Source organism: Equus asinus, chromosome 28 (genome assembly GCF_041296235.1).
Source record: "Equus asinus isolate D_3611 breed Donkey chromosome 28, EquAss-T2T_v2, whole genome shotgun sequence".
In the NCBI taxonomy this organism is placed as follows: Eukaryota; Metazoa; Chordata; class Mammalia; order Perissodactyla; family Equidae; genus Equus; species Equus asinus.
Window position 1 is genome coordinate 44,339,076 of NC_091817.1, and position 18,278 is coordinate 44,357,353.

The 18,278-nt window shown below is 49.7% G+C and overlaps 1 protein-coding gene across 1 annotated transcript in view; it reads left to right on the forward strand.

The window, feature by feature from the left end:
- PLCG2 (phospholipase C gamma 2) overlaps positions 1-18,278 on the forward strand; it is a 155,479-nt gene that overhangs the window by 63,279 nt on the left and 73,922 nt on the right. Inside the window, exons 4-6 of the mRNA XM_070500217.1 lie at positions 7,009-7,102; positions 7,840-7,887; positions 16,787-16,871. Coding sequence (XP_070356318.1) covers positions 7,009-7,102; positions 7,840-7,887; positions 16,787-16,871 — 227 coding nt within the window. The remainder of the gene's footprint in view (positions 1-7,008; positions 7,103-7,839; positions 7,888-16,786; positions 16,872-18,278) is intronic.

Below are 18,278 nucleotides of genomic sequence, written 5' to 3' on the forward strand. Positions count from 1 at the left end.
ATGCATTCACAGCACACACACATGCATGTACACACAGCGCAGAGACACACATGCATATCCACAGCACACACACATGCATGTACACACAGCGCAGAGACACGCATGCATATCCACAGCACACACACATGCATGTACACACAGCGCAGAGACACACATGCATTCACAGCACACACACATGCATGTACACACAGCGCAGAGACACGCATGCATATCCACAGCACACACACATGCGTGTACACACAGCGCAGAGACACGCATGCATATTCACAGCACACACACATGCATGTACACACAGCGCAGAGACACACATGCATATCCACAGCACACACACATGCATGTACACACAGCGCAGAGACACACACGCATATCCACAGCACACACACATGCATGTACACACAGCGCAGAGACACACACGCATATCCACAGCACACACACATGCATGTACACACAGCGCAGAGACACGCATGCATTCACAGCACACACACATGCATGTACACACAGCGCAGAGACACACATGCATTCACAGCACACACACATGCATGTACACACAGCGCAGAGACACGCATGCATATCCACAGCACACACACATGCGTGTACACACAGCGCAGAGACACGCATGCATATTCACAGCACACACACATGCATGTACACACAGCGCAGAGACACACATGCATTCACAGCACACACACATGCATGTACACACAGCGCAGAGACACACATGCATATTCACAGCACACACATGCATGTACACACAGCGCAGAGACACGCATGCATATCCACAGCACACACACATGCATGTACACACAGCAGAGACACACATGCATATCCACAGCACACACACATGCGTGTACACACAGCGCAGAGACACGCATGCATATCCACAGCACACACACATGCATGTACACACAGCGCAGAGACACACATGCATTCACAGCACACACACATGCATGTACACACAGCAGAGACACACATGCATATCCACAGCACACACACATGCGTGTACACACAGCGCAGAGACACGCATGCATATTCACAGCACACACACATGCATGTACACACAGCGCAGAGACACGCATGCATTCACAGCACACACACATGCATGTACACACAGCGCAGAGACACACATGCATATCCACAGCACACACACATGCATGTACACACAGCGCAGAGACACACATGCATATCCACAGCACACACACATGCATGTACACACAGCGCAGAGACACACACGCATATCCACAGCACACACACATGCATGTACACACAGCGCAGAGACACACATGCATTCACAGCACACACACATGCATGTACACACAGCGCAGAGACACACATGCATTCACAGCACACACATGCGTGTACACACAGCGCAGAGACACGCATGCATTCACAGCACACACACATGCATGTACACACAGCGCAGAGACACACATGCATTCACAGCACACACACATGCATGTACACACAGCACAGAGACACACATGCATATCCACAGCACACACACATGCATGTACACACAGCGCAGAGACACACATGCATTCACAGCACACACACATGCATGTACACACAGCAGAGACACACATGCATATCCACAGCACACACACATGCATGTACACACAGCGCAGAGACACACATGCATATCCACAGCACACACACATGCATGTACACACAGCGCAGAGACACACACGCATATCCACAGCACACACACATGCATGTACACACAGCGCAGAGACACACATGCATTCACAGCACACACACATGCATGTACACACAGCGCAGAGACACACATGCATATCCACAGCACACACACATGCATGTACACACAGCACAGAGACATGCATGCATTCACATGCACACACACATGCATGTACACACAGCGCAGAGACACACATGCATTCACAGCACACACACATGCATGTACACACAGCGCAGAGACACACATGCATTCACAGCACACACATGCGTGTACACACAGCGCAGAGACACGCATGCATTCACAGCACACACACATGCATGTACACACAGCGCAGAGACACACATGCATTCACAGCACACACACATGCATGTACACACAGCACAGAGACACACATGCATATCCACAGCACACACACATGCATGTACACACAGCGCAGAGACACACATGCATTCACAGCACACACACATGCATGTACACACAGCAGAGACACACATGCATATCCACAGCACACACACATGCGTGTACACACAGCGCAGAGACACGCATGCATATCCACAGCACACACACATGCATGTACACACAGCGCAGAGACACACATGCATTCACAGCACACACACATGCATGTACACACAGCGCAGAGACACACATGCATTCACAGCACACACACATGCATGTACACACAGCGCAGAGACACGCATGCATATTCACAGCACACACACATGCATGTACACACAGCGCAGAGACACACACGCATATCCACAGCACACACACATGCATGTACACACAGCGCAGAGACACGCATGCATTCACAGCACACACACATGCATGTACACACAGCGCAGAGACACACATGCATTCACAGCACACACACATGCATGTACACACAGCGCAGAGACACGCATGCATATCCACAGCACACACACATGCGTGTACACACAGCGCAGAGACACGCATGCATATTCACAGCACACACACATGCATGTACACACAGCGCAGAGACACACATGCATTCACAGCACACACACATGCATGTACACACAGCAGAGACACACATGCATATCCACAGCACACACACATGCGTGTACACACAGCGCAGAGACACGCATGCATATTCACAGCACACACACATGCATGTACACACAGCGCAGAGACACACATGCATTCACAGCACACACACATGCATGTACACACAGCAGAGACACACATGCATATCCACAGCACACACACATGCGTGTACACACAGCGCAGAGACACGCATGCATATCCACAGCACACACACATGCATGTACACACAGCGCAGAGACACGCATGCATATTCACAGCACACACACATGCATGTACACACAGCGCAGAGACACGCATGCATTCACAGCACACACACATGCATGTACACACAGCGCAGAGACACACATGCATATCCACAGCACACACACATGCATGTACACACAGCGCAGAGACACACATGCATATCCACAGCACACACACATGCATGTACACACAGCGCAGAGACACACACGCATATCCACAGCACACACACATGCATGTACACACAGCGCAGAGACACACATGCATTCACAGCACACACACATGCATGTACACACAGCGCAGAGACACACATGCATATCCACAGCACACACACATGCATGTACACACAGCACAGAGACATGCATGCATTCACATGCACACACACATGCATGTACACACAGCGCAGAGACACACATGCATTCACAGCACACACACATGCATGTACACACAGCGCAGAGACACACATGCATTCACAGCACACACATGCGTGTACACACAGCGCAGAGACACGCATGCATTCACAGCACACACACATGCATGTACACACAGCGCAGAGACACACATGCATTCACAGCACACACACATGCATGTACACACAGCACAGAGACACACATGCATATCCACAGCACACACACATGCATGTACACACAGCGCAGAGACACACATGCATTCACAGCACACACACATGCATGTACACACAGCAGAGACACACATGCATATCCACAGCACACACACATGCATGTACACACAGCGCAGAGACACACATGCATATCCACAGCACACACACATGCATGTACACACAGCGCAGAGACACACACGCATATCCACAGCACACACACATGCATGTACACACAGCGCAGAGACACACATGCATTCACAGCACACACACATGCATGTACACACAGCGCAGAGACACACATGCATATCCACAGCACACACACATGCATGTACACACAGCACAGAGACATGCATGCATTCACATGCACACACACATGCATGTACACACAGCGCAGAGACACACATGCATTCACAGCACACACACATGCATGTACACACAGCGCAGAGACACACATGCATTCACAGCACACACATGCGTGTACACACAGCGCAGAGACACGCATGCATTCACAGCACACACACATGCATGTACACACAGCGCAGAGACACACATGCATTCACAGCACACACACATGCATGTACACACAGCACAGAGACACACATGCATATCCACAGCACACACACATGCATGTACACACAGCGCAGAGACACACATGCATTCACAGCACACACACATGCATGTACACACAGCAGAGACACACATGCATATCCACAGCACACACACATGCGTGTACACACAGCGCAGAGACACGCATGCATATCCACAGCACACACACATGCATGTACACACAGCGCAGAGACACACATGCATTCACAGCACACACACATGCATGTACACACAGCGCAGAGACACGCATGCATATTCACAGCACACACACATGCATGTACACACAGCGCAGAGACACATATGCATATCCACAGCACACACACATGCATGTACACACAGCGCAGAGACACACATGCATATCCACAGCACACACACATGCATGTACACACAGCGCAGAGACACACATGCATATCCACAGCACACACACATGCATGTACACACAGCGCAGAGACACGCATGCATATCCACAGCACACACACATGCGTGTACACACAGCGCAGAGACACACATGCATTCACAGCACACACATGCATGTACACACAGCGCAGAGACACACATGCATTCACAGCACACACACATGCATGTACACACAGCGCAGAGACACACATGCATATCCACAGCACACACACATGCATGTACACACAGCACAGAGACATGCATGCATTCACATGCACACACACATGCATGTACACACAGCGCAGAGACACACATGCATATCCACAGCACACACACATGCATGTACACACAGCGCAGAGACACACATGCATTCACAGCACACACACATGCATGTACACACAGCAGAGACATGCATGCATATCCACAGCACACACACATGCGTGTACACACAGCGCAGAGACACGCATGCATATTCACAGCACACACACATGCATGTACACACAGCGCAGAGACACACATGCATTCACAGCACACACACATGCATGTACACACAGCAGAGACATGCATGCATATCCACAGCACACACACATGCGTGTACACACAGCGCAGAGACACGCATGCATATCCACAGCACACACACATGCATGTACACACAGCGCAGAGACACACATGCATCCACAGCACACACTGTCCACACACATGCATGTACACACACATGCACACACATAGACACAGGGATGTGGAGGTGAGATTTTTGGGCATCTCTGTGAATCCACCAAAAAGCCGGAGAGGCCTCTGAGAGCCCAGAAGAAGAGCTGTGAAGGAGCTCAGCCCTTGCTCAGGGGCAGAAGCTTGTCACTACCTTCAGGTCCAATCCTAGAACTTAATGACTTAGAATTGTCTGTGTAGGCATGACTGATGAGAGAGAAAATGAATACCCTTAAAAGTAGACCAAAGTGGCGGGAAGGGATGATGGTTGAGCAATGGTAGGGATGTTTAATTTAGAGTCAGATAGCTCTCATTGGTTTCATTTCTCATTCATTATTTCATCTTTTGGGCATATGTTCTGTGCTGCATTGTGCTAGATGTCAGTGGGGCTATAAAGATGGATAATACCCAGTCGCTGCCTTTAAGGAGCTCCCAGTCTCCTTGGGGAGATAGATGTGTGGACAGAGACTTAGAGTTGACTGTGATAAGAGCTATAGTTGAAGCATAACAGTGTGCTGTAGGAGCACAGAATGCGTAATTCCAGGGAAGGCTTTGCAGAGGAGGGGACTTTTAACTGGGGTTTTGAGGCATCAGTAGGAGTTGGAAGGAAAAAGGAAGGATGGTCCAGGGAGAGGGCTTTGCATGTGCAAGGGCTTGGAGGAAGGGAATAGCAAGCTGGATGTGGGAAATGAGGTGAGTGTATGTCTGATTGACGGTGTGTGGTGGGTGGCAAAGATGGGGCAGGAGAGAAAGGGGCCCATGACCATGAGCCTTCAGAGCTGCGTCCACTTAGCCCCAGTATAGGGTGAGGCCTGGCCACTGTTCTTGGTAGGAAGCCGTGAGACCCCAAGCAAGACTTGGAGCCCAGGATGCCAGCTTTGGTGTCTGTCCCACTTTGGGGTCCCTCTTCCAGAGCCCTGGAATTCAAGGTCAGGTAGAGAGATGGGCAGGACCTAGATTCAGATCCCAGCTTCTCACTCCCTGCTTCTGGGACATGTCTCAATCGTCTGGAGCCTCAGTTTTCTCCTCATCTGAACAGGAGGCGTGAGAGCAACAACCTCGCTTGCTGCTTGTCCGGACTAACAAGGTGCCTGCTGGTTAGGAGATGTTTAGTAACTCGGCGAGTTGTTCGCCTTGCTAGTTCCATTTTACTGATGAGGAAATGAGGCACAGAGGGGTTAAGTAATCAGATGCCTGTCACACAGCCCTGAAGTGGTGCAGTGGGACTTGGCAATGATACGAAGCTCTTAACTACTGCTTTTTGCCACTTCCCGTGCACGCGTCAGCATTACTTGCTTTCTGCCCCTCTCTCTGGCCTTGACTGGAAACAGGGGAAATGCTGAGGGCTGCTCAGGGTTGTGGCGTGTTATCCCAGGTCCTGCATCTTCGTTCACATAGGGCTAAAAGCTAAAACTCTGAAAACAAAATTGCCCCCTCGTCACCCCTGCTGTGGAAGGCTCGTCATGGGCACCCATGGCCTCATCTCAGACACAGAGCAGGTCTTAGAACCATGGAGTGCGGAGGAGATGCCTGCTTGCTCCCTCCTGCAAAACTTGGTGCGGGCGCGGGCTTCTCCCATCCCCACGGTCTGTGCAGGGCTGGGGAGGCGGGGGACCCGGGTCTCTGAGCAGAGGTCTTCCAGGGACTCACACAGCCCTTCTGTTCCCGTTCGTCTCTCCAGCTGACTCTAGAGAAGATGCAACTAAGTGGCTGTCTGGCTTGAAAATCTTACACCAGGAAGCTATGAGTGCGTCCACACCCACCATTATTGAGAGGTATTGGCTTTTTTGCCTGTTTCTCTCTGTCTTCACTCACTCTTTCATTTATTCTGCTCTCTTTAACCAACACGAGCAAAAGAAAGAGCAATGGGACATCTCGTCTTGGAGGCTCGTTGAGCGTCCCGTGTGCAGTGTCCACCTGGTAGCGGCTATGGTCGCCCCATGTCTCCCAGAAGCGCCTCGCTCACTGTGGGGCCTGGGCATTAAACTGAGACAGAAACGTGCACTGGGGCTGTGTTTGAAGGGAGGACCGGAGGGCTTCCTCATGTAAGAAGGGACGAAGCTGACAGATCAAAGGAGAGCAGATGCGCGGTCTGGAATTTTCCACCTGCCACTCCCTTATGGGGTGATGAAGGCCTTCTCAGGGCTGCCTCGTCCATGCCATGGATGTCTGGGTGGAATTGGTGTTGAATTTTTGTCCCCTTAGTAAACCAAAGTCCTCCAATTTCCACCAATTTTCTTACCAGCTTTTCGGGGATTAGTGAATCCTGTCAGAGGGAATTGTCAGGTTAGAGAAAGCCAGCCTCCCAGAGTCGGGGCCTCCTGGCTCAGCCTGGGTGTTTCAGCCACAAGGAGAAAGCTGCCACCCAAGCCGCCGAGATGGAAAGTTGGAAAAGCCTTCCTTTTCATTTCCTGTCTCCTTTGTCCCCATCCCATAGAACTCACTTAGACTTGCGCTGTTTTCTAACTTTGTCTCTCTCTCTCTTTTTTTTTGGTCTCAATTCTCTTCCCAGTTGGCTGAGAAAGCAGATTTATTCTGTGGATCAAACCAGAAGGAACAGGTAAGATTTATTCACATTTTTGTGGTTTTCTCGGGATCATTGTGGACGCCAATGTTCATTGTTTCTCTAAACATTCCAAGGGGGTCGGAGCATGTTTTGTGGTCTGGAAAGGGTCCCCTGGGGTCGCTTTACCTAGAAGGTGCCAGCCGCCGTGCTGGTGCTGGAGGTCGGGGGCAACAATACCTCCACCCTCGTCGAGCCTCGTTCAGGGGAAAATTGAAGTCCGTCTGCTGAGGGCGACTTTTCTGCCATGGAGCACTTGGACCTCACCATTTAGGCCTTCACATTCGAGCACCTTCTGTGTTCTAGGGAGAAACGGGATCCCCATGGCACCTGCCCTTCCTTCGTGGTGGGAGAGAGATTGGCCACAAAGAAGTAAACCAAGTTAAATAGTGATGCTCACCAGGGCTGGGCAGACATGAGATGGGCGATGCCATAACATGTAATTCAGTGTACTTGACTTGTTTCCTTAACGGTCCATCTTGGAGAGGCTCCCTGTGGGTACACACAACACTCGACGTGTGCCAGACATTTTTGTGACAAATGTGGTTTGTCCTTGAATGGATGCAGGAAATGACTGATGAGAAATCATTTCCTTCTTGGTGGACAGAGAGTCGTTCCTGGTCCTTGATTATCATGGTGAAGAGTGCTGCTATGAAAACCTTTGGGTTCACCTTTTTGTAAACTTGTGTGAGGAGCGTATGAGTAGGAGAAACTCCTCAAAGAGGAATACCAGCAGCAAAGCATTTTCCGGTCTAACATTTTGAAAGAGGTGGTAGCAATTTGTATTTCTACCTGTGGTGCAAGAGAGCCTTGGTTTCCAGGCACCTTGTGTTGACAGACTATGAAAACCTTTGTTCATCTGATGGGTGAAAGGCAACAATGCATTTATGCCTAAACCTGCATTTCCTTATCTATGGGTGAGGTCAAACATCCTCTCATGCCTTTTTTTTGTTTGGGTGTTGATCCAGTTCTTATCAATAATGTAGGGATAAAAACTACCATTTATTGAGCAGTCAGCATCCCTGGGACCCTGCTAATAAGCGCTTTACCATCATGGTGTCATTTTAGCCGCACATCAGACCTTTTTAAAAATTGTTCAATGTTTTTCCTTCCTTCCATTCTACACTAAGATATGTCAGGATCGTATGTGAGGCAACACCTGACCTCAACAGCTCTCCCGTCTTGTTCCTGAAAGTCTTTCCATCTGTGAGATGCCTCTGTGTCAGGCCAATGTTCTCCATCACGTGTTGATCTCAGAGTTTGGGTGGCCTCTGTGATCTCTTCTGTGCACCTCTGACGGGATCATTTGGAGACAGTAACCACAACGTGGTGAAAAGTTTAGTAACATTAGGTCAGCCAGCAGCTCGTCCATGTTTCTCTGTCCATCTACCCTTCCCTCCCCTCATCAGCGTTCACTGTGTGGTCCCACACCCTGGGCTACGCCCTGGCCTTACCCAGGTGGGTCATATAAGGTCCCCACAACAGAGGATTTTCTACACACTGGTCTCTTTCAGCCTCAGAGGTGGTGCCTCCCACAAGGGTTTCCTTTTTCTGTGGCTATGGGGTGATTCATAGTTGAGATTGGCACAGAGGTGACAGGTGGAGCCCTCCTCTCTGCACGCGGTCAGTGGTGGTACAGGGTTGTTGCTTTGGTTCCAAAGTGCGCTTCTCCATATTCCGTTGTCAAGATATGGAAGCCTCCCTTTGACTTTCTTGCTCTGAATGGATTCTTGCCAGTTCTTCTTGGGGATCTGTCTTTCCGTCGGCGGGTCTGGAACCTTCAGCAGAGAGGAAGTCTGTTTCTGGACTTGAGTCCTTGTTCCACGCTTACCTCCCTCCCAGTGGGCAGAGTCCTCTGCTCCATTAACGTGTGGAAAACCCCACCTTTCCCGTGCTGCTGTGAGGCTCGCAGGGAGTTTTTCTGTAGGAGCTTTGACCAAGGTACCAACGAAGGGGCAACGGACTTCTGTTCTGCCAGTTTCCCCTCCTTTCCTGTCGCCCACGATTGATCCTGTTTCCTGAAGGAAAACAAAGGAGCCACAGAAGCAAAGCCTCAAGGCGAGGAGGCAGCTTTTTGCTGGCCCAGCGGCCGGGCCCAGCCCCCAGGCGTTTTCCTTGGCCTGAGCCCCCTGGTTCACTTTCCAGCAGCTGCAGAGGCAGATGGAAGCGGCTGGCGTTTGTGGAGAGCTCGCTTTGCATCAGCCATGTGCTGAGCACTGCACATACTGATGGAATAAGGATGCTTATGGGATGCTCCCAGACGGTGAGCCATGAACCCCTTGATCCATTTTATGAGGACACTGAGGCCAAGGGAAGCTCAATAACTTGTCTACACAACCCGGCTTGCCAGGTATCAGACACCAGGGTTGGAGGCTCACCCGTCACCACTTGATGTTGCTTTTTTTTTTAAAGATTTTATTTTTTCTTTTTCTCCCAAAGACCCCCGGTACATAGTTGTGTATTTTTAGTTGTGGGTCCTTCTAGTTGTGGCATGTGGGATGCTGCCCCAGCATGGCCTGATAAGCAGTGCCATGTCTGCGCCCAGGATTCAGGCTGGCGAAACCCAACCAGAAGATGCGAACCCAACCACTCGGCCATGGGGCTGCCCAACTGATGTTGCTTTTTTTTTCAAATTGTGTTCTTGGAAGCTGGTAAAAGGCAGAAATCTTCCCTTCTCCACTGTGACTTGTGACTAAAAATTATTTATTTCATTTGTTTTATTGTGGTTCAATATGCATCACATAAAATGTACCATTTTAAGTGTACGCTTCTGTAAGTACATTCATGGTGTGGGGCTCTTTTCACTTGTAAACTGAAACTCTGTCCCCATGAAATGACAACGCCCATCTCCTCCTCCCTCAGCCCCTGGTAACCTCTAGTCTACTTTCTGTCTCTGAATCTGGCTGCCCTAGGTCCCTCAGATGAGTGGAATAATGCCGTATTTGTCTTTTTGTGACCGGCTTGTTTCACTTAGCATCATGTCTTCCTGGTTCATCTGTGTCACTATAGCCTGTGTCAGAATTTCCTTCTTTTTTGAGGCTGAATAATATTCCAGTGGGTGTATCCACCACATTTTGTTTATCCGTTCATCTGTCAATGGACACTTGAATTGCTTCCACCTTTTGGCTGTTGTATTGCTGCAGTGAACATGGGTGTTGACGTCCTTGCTTTCAGTTCTTTTGTGCATTACCCAGAAGCGGAATTGCTGGACCAAGTGGTCATACTGTTCAGTATTTGGCAGCACTGCCAGATGGTTTTCCACGGCAGCTGCGACCGTTTTTCATTCCCACCAGTAGCGCACATGGGTTCCATTTTTTCCTACTTCCTTGCCAACACTTCCTTTCTTTCTTTCTTTTCTTGATAATAGCCATCCTAATGGGTGTGAAGTAGTATGTCGTTTTGGTTTTGATTTGCATTTTCCTAGTGGCCAGGGATGCTGAACATCTTTTCATGTGCTTCTTACCATTCATATGTCTTCTTTGGAGAAATGTCTGTTCAAGTCCTTTGCCCATTTTACAATTTCACTGTATGATTTTAATCTTTATTCGACTTCCAAGCACTGACCCAGGGCTAGGTATTACATAACATTTTATTTTTCTTTTTTACACTTTCATTTATTGTTACCTTTTAAAAAATGCACATGGACTTTTTTAAATTATGAAAGTAACTCATGTCCATTATAGAAAATTTTAGAAATACTGAAAACTAGAAAAAAATGTGTATAAATTTGATATTAAGGGATAAATACTGTTAGCTCCAGCTATAATTTTATTTTGGTGGATTTCCATTCTCAGCTTTGTTTTTTCATGTGTTCATTTTGCTTTGTTAAAATCCAGCTACGTGTGTGATCTTAATCCTGTTCTTTAATTTTTAAATTTTGGAATAATTTTATATTTAAAGATTTTATTTTTTTTTCTTTTTCTGCCCAAAGCCCCCCAGTACATAGTTGTATATTTTTTTGTGGTTGTGGGTCGTTCTAGTTGTGGCGTGTGGGACACCGCCTCACTGTGGCTTCATGAGTGGTGCCATGTCCGCGCTCAGGATCCGAACTGGCGAAACCCTGGGCCGCCGCAGCGGAGCGCGCGAACTTAACCACTTGGCCACGGGGCCGGCCCCCTAATTTTACATTTAGAGAGATATTGCAAAGAGAGTCCAGAGAGTTCCCAGATACCCCTTTGCCCAGTTTTTCCTAATGTTCACATCATACGTTACCATGGTATATTTGTCAAAACTGAGAAACCAACATTGGTACATGACTATTAACTAAACCCTAGACTTTATTTGCAGTTCGCCATTTTTTCTAGCAACATCCTTCTCCTGGTCTGGGATCCAACCCAGGGCTCACGTTACACTTAGTTGTTCTGTCCCCTTGGTCTCCTCTGATCTGTGATAGATTTTCTGTCTTTCCTTGTGTTTCATGACTTTGGCAGTTTTGAGGAGTACGTCTCAAGGATTTTGTAGAATGTCCTTCGATTTGTGATGGTCTGCTATTTCTATCCAGATTAGTCTGGAGTTATGGGTGGTCCGAGGTTGTGGGTGTTGGGGAAGGATGTCACAGAGGTGAAGGTGTTTTTCAGCACAGCGTATCAAAGGGGTCCGTGCTCTCAACATGGCTCGTCAATGGTGATGTCAACCTTGATTACCTGGCTGAGGTGGTATCTTCCAGATTTCTCCTTTGTAAGGTAATGCCCTCTCAGCTGTGTTCTTTGGGAATAAATCACTAAGTTCAGCCCACACTAAAGGAGGGGAGGATTAAACTATTTTCACCTCATGATAAACCCTAAGAACTTTTACATTTCATTGCAACTCTTCAAGAACATCATGTCAATGGCTGCGTCATAATTCAACCAAAGGGAATTTGATATTTGACTTGAAAAGTTGCTTTTTATTTGTGTCCAGTTTTTCCTTATGTTTACATTTTTACTGAATTGTGTTCAAATTGAACATATGATGTGACCCTCACGAGAAGGATTTTCGGGGTCAATGTAGGGTTCTCGGCCTTCGTGCTCTCACTCCCCTGTCATGCGTTGGACGGATGTGCTGGGCTTTCTTTGAATCTTTCTCTTGCTGTTGCTGCTCACATAGCTGGGGGCTCCTTGAGGTCAGGGATGTGGCTGGTTCGGTCTTACTAGTGTGTGTTGGATAAATGAAAGTCCTCCCTTTTCATTCCTAGACATAATACCGGGCAAATGGAACATTCTAGTTTTTTGGAAGTCCTCCTTATGACATTTCCAGGCCTGGGGAGACTGAGTCAAAGGCCTGAATATGTTAATGGTAATCTTGGCCAGATTTCCAGAGACCCCTGTTTTTGAGCCTTTAGAGTTTAGTTGTCTCTTATCTGGGAATGAGATTCTAAGGAAATTTCTGTGGTCAATACCCTTTGAGAAAGCCCCAGAACCTTCTATGAGGCTCACTGGAATTGCATCCCTTAGTGTGAGGCTCCCAGGGGCCAAGTCCCACAGAGGGAACAGGGTCCCCAAGGACTGGTAGCATATTGTCTCCTGTGGACATTTCTTTCCCTCTTTTGCCCTTTGCCCCATATAAAGCTGAATTTGCATAAGCCCCGCATTCACTTCCTGTTCTTCTTCAGCCTGACAGGGACACAGGGAAGACGGAGTTGGGCCTCCGGAGGCGGAAGTGGGTGGGGGTGCAGGTGGGAGGCAGGTGTGTGGGCGCAGTTCTCTCCTTCAGCAGGAATGCAAATAGGTTTCTTGCGGTTCATAGTTGTGGCTCCAGCACATTGGGACTGCTTGCGGGGCCTTTAGCCACAGGCCTGCACAGCCTCCCCTGCAGAGATTCTGCCTCGCTAGGTCTGCTGTGGGGCTCAAGAATTTGCATTGCTAACAAATTCCCAGCTGAGGTTGATGCTTCTGGTGTGGGGACCCTACTTAGAGAACAAGCTTCTGGAGCTGCACTGTCCCAAATGGTGGCCACTAAATCTAAATTAATAAAATTAAATAAAATTAAAAATTCAGTTCCTCAGTGGAGCTAGCCACATTTCGAGTGCTCAGTAGCCGCATGTGGCTAGTGGCTACTGCCTTGGACAGCCCAGATTTAGAACATTTCCATCATCCTAGAAGGTTCTGTTGGGCAGTGCTGAGGTTTGAAGCTCAGCTCTAACACCGGTCGTATGAGTTTGGACAGTTTATTTAATTTCTCTGTGTCTTAATTTCCTGTCTGTCAAAGAGGGATATTGGTTCCTACCTCCTAGGGTTGGTGTGATGATTCAGTGGGTTGATTTGTGAAAAGTGCTTGAACCGTGGCTGGCTTATGGTAAACACTAATAAATGCTTGTTGTTGGCGTTATTGTAATAAGAAGCTGAGGGTGGCGGAGGTTTTGGTCCAGTCTCAGGGTAGGTTTCCTGGGGCCACACCCTCGTCTGTTTGGTAAAGGCTGCCTGGGGGGCGGTGTTGCAGGAGCTGGGACCATGCCAGGCCGAGAAGGGAAGATGCACGTTATGATTGTTCAGTGATGTCTGTCATGGAAGCGGGGGGCCTTTCTGATCGATGGTGGGAGGGTCGTTTTTACCATCTCTTCCAAAAGGGATTGCCCTGGTTCCTAACCGGCTGTCTCAGGTTGAGCCCGCAGGCAGCGGAATCTGAGATGTGGGTTTGTGTGAGGGAGCTTACTGGGGAGTGCGTGAGGCACGGATGCCTGTGGAACTGGAGGCTGGGGGAGGAGTGGGGCTGAGATGCAGTCACAGCCACGGCTTCAGCCGACCCCACGGGCAGCCCCGGGCATGGCCCCGCAGAGCTGTCCTGAATTGAGGCCAGAGGGCCAGGCGCTCGGACCAGTCATTGGATGCTGAATATGACTTTGTCCGAGGCACTCTCTTTATCCGATGACAAGTCGTGGACAGGGAGGGGGTAAAGTTGGGAGCTGCTGGCTTCCTGCCCTCCAGCAGCGGGGGAATCAGGGTCCCGGTCCTGGCTCGGGGTTAGGCAGTGCAGCACAGATCCACACGCCCAGAGGGAGGACTGGGGAGCTGGGGCATGGGTGGGCCGTGGTGTGGCGAGGTCCTGGCGCAGGAGTCCAGTGAAGCTCTTTGGCTGCCGTCTTTGCTTGGGGCCCCCTTGTTCCACTGTAGGGTGGGACTTTTGGAGCGGGTGGGCTCGAATTTCCCAGTGCTCAGATTGTCATGCCCCAGGCCTGTGTTTGCTCCACTGGCCCCCAGCCCCGCAATCTCTTTATTTCTGCATGTAAGAAGATTTCTTGGCCTTGTTTCCGCTTGTGGAAGTTCTGGGTCCCTAAGGGGACTCTGACCTCTCCTTTGGTCCTGCATGAGCCCCGCTGGGCCACTGGCTTGGCCAGACCCTCTCCCTGCCTCGTCTTACAGTGCCAGCTCCCGCTGCTCCTCTCCCTTCATCCTGCCCTGGCTCTTCCTGGACACCCCTGGGGCTGGGTCAGAAAGGGAGTCTCAGCCAGCCTGCTTGCTTCTTGCCTGGCCAGCCCTACCTGGCCCATGGGAGGCTTTTTGTTGTTCTCAACATCTCTCTGGAAAAGCCCTTGGTGCTGGCCCTGGCGGTAGTAGGGGGTAAGGAAGCATCTTGCCAGTAAAGGTGTCAGATGTTAGGCAGACCATTAGACTAGAGGTGAGACGGCTGGAGGTGGGCACACTGGGATGGCCAGGAGCCCCACTCGGTCATCTCCAGGGCCAGCTGCTGAGTGTAATGTGCTGCTTTCTTCTGGCTGTACCAGCAGAGGCCGAGTTGACAGTGTGGAGGAAATGGGCCGTTTTCTGCCCACAGCCTGGGCGGGCTTCCTTCCTTGGCCATGCACAGCGTGCGTCTAGTCTGACGGCTCCAAGAACACGGAGCAGTGTTCTCTGACCACACCAAGGACCCTCCAGACCATCTTCTTTCCCTCTGCTGGACACTCGGCTCTGCAGCCACAAGGGTCGGGATCTCATGCCTTGACCCGCCACTCTAATCCCACCCCTGCTCACCGTTCATGCCGTTCCCCGGGAGGCAGTCAAGGGCAGTGGTTACAGAGTCTGACCAGACACTGCTGGAGTCTGACTCCACCACATACTAGCACCGAATCTCTCTGAGCCCCAGTGTCTTCGCCTGGAACATGGAGGTGACAATGGTACCCACCTCATAAGGTCGTTGGAACCTTAAATGAGTGTGTGTCCCTAGGACAATCCTGGTGTTGAATATGCATTATTTACGTTTCAGCTGTTATTGTTATCATTGCTGTGGTTGTTATTATTGCTACTGTTCTGTCTTTTGCCTGGAATGTGCTATCCCTCCCTTTCTTTCCTCCTAAAGTGCATCTTGTTGCCTGGCCCCAGTGAAGCACACTCAGGAAGATCTCTGTGATGTGGGCAAATGACTAGACCTTTGGGGATTTGATTCAGACTCAGCCTCTGCTGCTGTTCAGCTCTGACCTTGAGCAGTGCCCTCCTCGTCCCCCAACCCCTGCCCTTGCCTGTTCTGAACCCTGGGGTCGATAATGCATACTGTGCCGGGGGGCAAATGTCGTGAGGGGTTAGGTAACATTATTGCAGCCTGGCACACGGTAGGGGCTCAGATGAGGTTGGTTCCTTCCCCTCCCCCTCGCTGGCCTTCGGTGACCTCCCCTTGGTTTGAACCCCTGTGACATTTCATATCTGCAAAGGTTATCTGGTTATCCGAGACCGTGTTCTGCCCACACTGTGACTCCCCTCTCTGACCCTCGTCCATGGCCATCCTTGAAGGGTGGAGACCAGCCTTGTGCATCGAGATGTCACCCCCACCTTGAAACCAGGATCTCTTGTTCCCGTTTCATTCTCACTAAAGAGCTGTTCTCCGGGTTGTCTCCTGGAGGGCTGTCCGAGGTAGAGGCCGATGGGCTAAACCCTCCATGGTTGAGACCCCTCGAGGTTGACGGAGCTGGGGTTTCCCTCTTTTGCAGCATCAGCCTCCGAGAGTTGAAGACCATCTTGCCCCTGGTCAACTTCAAAGTGAGCAGTGCCAAGTTCCTGAAAGATAAGTTTGTGGTAAGTTTCGGAGCTCGGCCCAGTGAGTTTGTGAACTCAGGGCTGCTTGTGCCTCTCACGTGAAGCCCCTGTGTGCCTTTGAGCCCCATCCAATGGTACCCAGAAAAGTCCTTCGCCTCCAGATTCATCCGTCTTAGTCCAGACAGAGGGGTCGTGTGGAGATCTTAGGACCATGTTCTGAATCCTAGCAGTGGACGTCATCCAGGAAGACGGTGTTTACCGAGCTGCTTGACTTGGAACATTTCCACCAGTCCAACTTTGCCTTCCCTCACCATCCTGCAGCTTATTTTCCTTCTAGTAATATGAACAAATGTGTTTCTTTTGGAAAATATTATGAAAGATTCCTTATGTAGGTTGCCAGGGACGTGGCATTTTGAGATGCAAGTCCTGGTAGTGTAGTTGTCAGAGTTGGCTCTTCTCTGCCCTTCCCCCAACTTCCCACCCATCCATCCTCCCTTCCATCCCTCCATCCACCCATCTGTTCTCCCACTTAACCCTCCCCCCACCCATCCCTCCATCTACCCATCCACACATCCCTCCATCTACCCACCCCTCAATTTATGTTCTTGTGTAATTAAGCTCCTGGTAGATCTGGGTCAGGTAAAGCCACTCCCTAAGTGACGGGATAGAGTAGGTCAGGTGGGGCTTTTCCAAACAGTGCAAGGCTGGAGATGTTGTACAGGCGCCCATTCTGGCCCTCAGAGAGATACTGACTCTTGTCAAAGAACCCAACAATGCTCCATCTCAGTAGCCCCAGGTGGAGGACTCACATGGCCATGTCAACAGCAGCCTCAGTCACAGGGTTCCTCAGCTGAAAAAGCTCATTCATTTTTGTACCAATGAGCTTCTGGAAGGGTTAACCTGCTTTATGGCTTATGAAGCCATCTTTTGACCTGCCCCCAACATTCCGACTAATCCAAGAAGGCAGAAACAGAGAAGAGTGGGGATTTAAGAAGAGAGGAGAGATGGGAGAGGCATTTACCATTGATCACCATTTTGTTCTTTATTGAGCCTTTACTGAGCAGGTGTTACATAGATGTTATCTGGTTTGGTTTCAGCAAAGTCCTAGGAGGGTGGTGGTGCTTCTGCCATTTTACGGATGAAGAAACTGAGAGTCTGAAAGGGTCAAGTAAATTGCCCAAAGCCATTGAGAAATTCAGGAGACAAGCCTTAACTGGAGTTGAGCTCTATCTAATTCCAAAGTCTTGGTTCGTTTGCTTATGCTTTAAAAATGACATTTAGATACATATCCTATAAATACATCTGGATTGGAAAGCATCTTCTGCCCCCAAAAGGGAAGAGTTCTGTATTATGGTTTTTGGAATTCTGGCTGAGGCTCTTCCCTTTTGGGGCTCAAGAGAAGAGTTCTCCTTGTTGGGGTCCCTTGTGGGTATCTTCTCCAGGCAG